This window comes from Olea europaea, chromosome 6, assembly GCF_002742605.1.
Source record: "Olea europaea var. sylvestris chromosome 6, O_europaea_v1, whole genome shotgun sequence".
Classification (NCBI taxonomy): Eukaryota; Viridiplantae; Streptophyta; class Magnoliopsida; order Lamiales; family Oleaceae; genus Olea; species Olea europaea.
Window position 1 is genome coordinate 4,749,438 of NC_036242.1, and position 5,228 is coordinate 4,754,665.

General features: G+C 33.1%; 1 protein-coding gene across 1 annotated transcript; it reads right to left on the minus strand.

Annotated features, from left to right (window-relative positions):
* Nucleotides 1-537: 537 nt before the first annotated feature.
* LOC111395585 (heme-binding protein 2) lies at nucleotides 538-2,672 on the minus strand. The gene is made up of 2 exons (XM_023021628.1): nucleotides 2,312-2,672; nucleotides 538-1,254 (listed from the first exon to the last, which is right to left on the minus strand). Exons 1-2 carry the CDS (start codon nucleotides 2,569-2,571, stop codon nucleotides 822-824), a joined length of 693 nt encoding a protein of 230 aa, XP_022877396.1. The 5' UTR covers nucleotides 2,572-2,672; the 3' UTR covers nucleotides 538-821.
* Between the last annotated feature and the right edge of the window lie 2,556 nt (nucleotides 2,673-5,228).

The window sequence follows — 5,228 nt, forward strand, 5'->3', positions numbered from 1 at the left end:
GATGTCGATGCGTATGTGTTTCCCATGCTCTACCTCTTTAGGAGTTTCAGGACAATATGTCTTAGAGAGGTGGATTCTATATTTGAGAAAGTAAATAACCTTTTTTAGTATATTGCATTGCAAACTTGACCAATATATATTGTCCATACGAAGCTTGTGACAAAGCTATCTGCATATTCTTTCGATCTCACAAGATCAAAGTGTCTAAAATATAGTTAGTTTCATCCAAGTCTTTGTATAGATCTTTGAAATTTGCAGGGTTTAGTAGCCACATTCTAAAAACCATCTAGCTATCTGATATACATTCCTCAAGATGGTCATTCAAGAAAGAGCCCTCTTGACATCTATCTATCAAATCTCATAATCACTACTGCTAGTGCTGAAATATTATGCTCGTGTACTGATTCCAACAAGAAGAATCCCGTTCAATGAGCTTTTTGTTTCCTGAAGAACCTATTGAAAGATGCATATATGACTGGTGGCTCCATAATCTACAAGTCAGGATTCAGTATTCAATATATGCAACGACCAAACAAATTATGTCCATAAAAGCAAATACTTTGCCTCGTTTGATATTATTTCCATGAAATTAACAACTCAGAGTAGCATCCAAATATGAAGACAAAGGTACCACTCCACTTTCTCTAACTTACGCATTAACAAGTGCCTGTATTTTTATGCTAAAAATATTGTATTGCTTATTATACAGATGATGTCATGGAGCTTCAAAATGGAACACAGAGGCGTACAACTATGAGCTAAACTCTTCTCCTTCCAACAGATCAGGAAAATTCACTCCATTAGCATTGTATAATTACTCCTCAAATTGCAAAACCATCTTCCAAGTCAAATGTCAACCAGATCTCGTTCACTCTGTTCCGAAACTCAAACGGAGAATTGTATTGCGCAACAATGTACTCTGTTGCATTCCCACCTGAATAGCTCTTGTCGATAGCATCTGACCAAATGGTTCCAGCAATACTAGCGTACAAGGCAGCAGCCTCCTCTCCAACTTCATCGTCATCTACAAATCCCCCAAATTGCCTTACAGCAACATAAGTCAGTCCCCATTTCTGCACATGAAGGTCTTTAGCAGAAGGTGGATTCTGTTGGTTCTCTTTGGGAACATAGAAACTCACTACGAAGGATGAAGCACAGAAGGGTCCGTCACTTGGTTTCACTTCGGTGATCACTGGAGCTGTCATTTCTATTTTTCTTTTATCACTATTATTGCCCTGGATATAGCTAAATAGCCTGCAAGAGTGAAAAGAAATTAATTCGGTAGCACTTCTCATCACAAATTCATCTATCACCAACGAGTTATTGCGAAGAATTAATCCTTTATCTTAGAAATGCTTATAACTTCCCTATAAATGACATGCTGACCGAATACACCTCACAGATTTTAAAGTTCTATAAAGGCAGAGCAAGCTAGTATTGAAATTCCATTTAATTCCGGAAGCAAGAACTTTACATTAGGAATCATGAGAAAAATATACATTTTCATAGCTATAAAATCTGGGAAAGCATTTTTCACACCTTTCACAAGGGATATTTAACACCCCCTCCCCCCCCAAAGCAAATTTTTACTACAAAGACAAGGGACAACTTTTCTGACTAATTGTGCGCTCACATCACGTACATTGGATTAGATGTGAGTTAACAAAGTTATGGAACAGATACAAGGGAAAAAATTCATCATCCGTCATTTCCAATCCTCTCTAGCGCACCCCATAAGTGTGGAGTTTATATAGCTAATTGCCTAATATAATTCCCTGCATGTCAGCCAATTATAAATGTTCTTTTCAAGTAATGCAGTTCATTTTGTTACTTCTTTCAGTTATTCTGGTAGAGTTCAATCAAGAAGTTATATTCATCAAGTAAATATAATGTTATTCCAGCTGAATTCTCTACTAGCAAACTACTACAACGACAAGCTTAGCCAAGAAAAAAAATAATTCCAATAATTCCGAGCCTACTCTTTTGAAAAAAGAAATGTGTCACCCACGATATAAGGGGTGTGATGACTTGAAGTCATCCTCCACTTCCTCCGGTTTATCACCGGGCGGTCTATTTAGGGTTTCAAACTCAACTTAAAAGTATTATTATTTGGTAACTCTTTTGGATTGAAGCAATAACAAAGGGGAAAAGTACAACCCAATCCCACGTAATTCGACCCATTCACAAACCACAGAATTTAGCATATTCTGATACCAATAGAATGAAAAGGGGATCAAATCAGATAATTAGGATCATAAACTAGATGAACAAAGTATAAAAATTTGAAAGAACAGAAGAACCATATCCTCACCGGAGAAACCCATCTCTGGTGGCTCCGACAAAGGAAATATCATCAATAGGAGATGTAGAAATCCAAGTGCTGGAATTGTAACGGCGAATTTCAAAGCCATTCCCAGTATGAATCACGTCGTAGTTTGGGCACTCGATACGGTTGCACGTTGGCGGAAAAACCCCAACCTTTTCACCATGATTCCGAGGCCACAAGCTCAGGTTTGAGCTGGAGAGAAGACTGAGAAGAAACGAGAGATTGAAGAGATTCAAAGAAGCCATTTTGATGGTATTTTTTTGTGAGAAAGGGTGGGATTGAAGTGATTAAAAGCAGCCAGTTTAATGGTTATGGGACAAAATCTGATTCAGTGGCCTGCATTACGACACGAAGTAGATAAAATTATCAGGAATTACACCGCATAATGCCAAGAATATTTAAGGTCTTGAAAAAAATTTGAACCCCAATCTTAAGGGTTCTCACCGTCCATTCTCTAGAGCATCGTAAGGAAGGTAAATCGCGAGATGTATATCAACAAGTCAGGAAATAAGAGTTTGTCTCTACATTGGTGCCCACAAAAAGTTCAATTCCATATCTCAGGAATCGAACACTCACATTGCGACTGCCAACAAGACTGAGATTACATTACTTCTGTCCGTTGCACCACTGAATTATATCCGGAGAGGCCAAGAATATTTAAGGTCTTGTTATTACTTAGGGTGGCAATAATGCCACCATGAAAATCCTTTAGTAAAAGGAATTAGTTATTACACCACACTTTCAAGAAAATAAAAAATAATATATACATAAAATTGCATAGATAACTCCAAAATAATGCGCTTGTTTTTGCGAACTTTTAGCAAAAAATAGATTCTTCAATGCTAAAGTAACGATCCACTAAAAAATAAATTATATATGTAATTAGCACAAAACGTCATTAGCTTACAATGTTATTGTGCAAAATGTATCTACCTTTTATTTTTTGGCACTATTACCCTTACTTTTACCTTTTATTGTGAAAATCATCATTTTCATCAAATTCTCGTGTAAAATGACAAATATACACTCTATTTAAATAAAACAATAAAAAAGAAAAAAAGTTAAATAATAAATTGCAGACGATCCACTAAAAAATAAATTATATAGGTAATTAGCACAAAACGTCATTAGCTTTCAATGTTATTGTGCAAAATGTATCTACCTTTTATTTTTTGGCACTATTACCCTTACTTTTACCTTTTATTGTGAAAATCATCATTTTTATCAAATTCTCGTGTAAAATGACAAATATACACTCTATTTAAATAAAACAATAAAAAAGAAAAAAAGTTAAATAATAAATTGCAATTATATTCTCAAATTTTTTGAAAAGTACAAATGAGTCCAAATGAATTATTAAAAGAGTAATTAGCACAAATCATCCCTCTTTGATTATTATTGTGCAAAACGTCCGCACTTTTATTTTTAGACATTTTTACCCTTATTTCATATTTCATTGCGAAAATCGTTATTTTCACCCATTTTCTCAATTAAAAGCTGTAAAATGACAAATATACACTTCTCTTTTAAATAAAAATAAAATAAAAATAGAATAAATTGCAATTATACTCCCAAAATTTTCAAAAAAAGTACAAATAAATTTCAAATAAATAATTAAAAATATTTTGTTTTCTTTATTTATGTTTATTTACATAAAAAGTAATATTTGTCATTTTACAGCTTATAATTAAGAAAATGGATGAAAATAATAATTTTTGCAATGAAATATAAAAATAAATGTCAAAATGTCAAAAAAATGAAAGGTATGAATGTTTTGCATAATAATAATGAAAGGTACGGACATTTTGTGCTAATTACTCTCTTAATAATTTATTCGGACTCATTTGCACTTTTTAAAAAGTTTGAGAGTATGATTACAATTTATTCCTTAACTTTTTTTTCTTTTTTATTGTTTTATTTAATTTTACACGAGAAATTTAATGAAAATGATGATTTCCGCTATAAAAGGTGAGGTATGGGTAAAAGTGCTAAAAAAATGAAAGACATAGACGTTTTTCACAATAACATTGAAAGGTAATGGTATTTTGTGCTAATTACTTTAAACTATATTATACGCGTTGGCAAACCAATGAAGAAATTGTCACCTTTAGCATGGGGTACTTTTAAGAACCACTCAGTCAAAAGACCAATTTTTCACATTGACCAAATTTTTTTTGCCATTCACCAAAAGAGCCATTTGAAGAGTAAATATCATTGTTGCCCTTATTATGTGTTGTAATTACAAAAATATATCATTTGCTCAAAAGACGATAATATTCTCTTTGAAAAATTAATAAATCCAAACAATCCCACTTAAATTTCAAAACGAAATCACTTTCCTTATCAGATTCTCCAACACAATTAAAAAGAAATTTCCTCTTCCATCTGCTTNATTTCAACGTATGATTTTAGAAAAATAAAATATTAAAGTCTTAAACGGATGTATAATTCTTTTCAGCAAAAATGAGAAAAAAAATTCATCTGTTCAGATGCAAAATATAGAAGACAGTTGGCCCGGACGCTCAGGCCGACTGTCAACATTTGGCTCGGACATCCCGAGCCCTTTTTATGTGTCATATTTTTTTCGTCATTTTATTCTCGTAATTACAATTTTTTTAATAAAAATGATGTTTCCTAATGCAACTATGGGATTAGCTGCTGTCCCGATTTGTTATTTTGGTGAATTTGAAAATAATGAAAATGATCGATGGTGTGGAAATGGACGAGTGAAAGACATGATTATACTGCAATTATAATAACATCAAGTATATCATATGCGTACAATGAGATACAGAACTTGCTGAAAGTCGATTCCTCTGACTACGCAATGGAATTGGGATTTCTAATGGGCGAGCATATATCCATTTCAATTCCACCTATAATGGTTACTTCTGAAACTAAA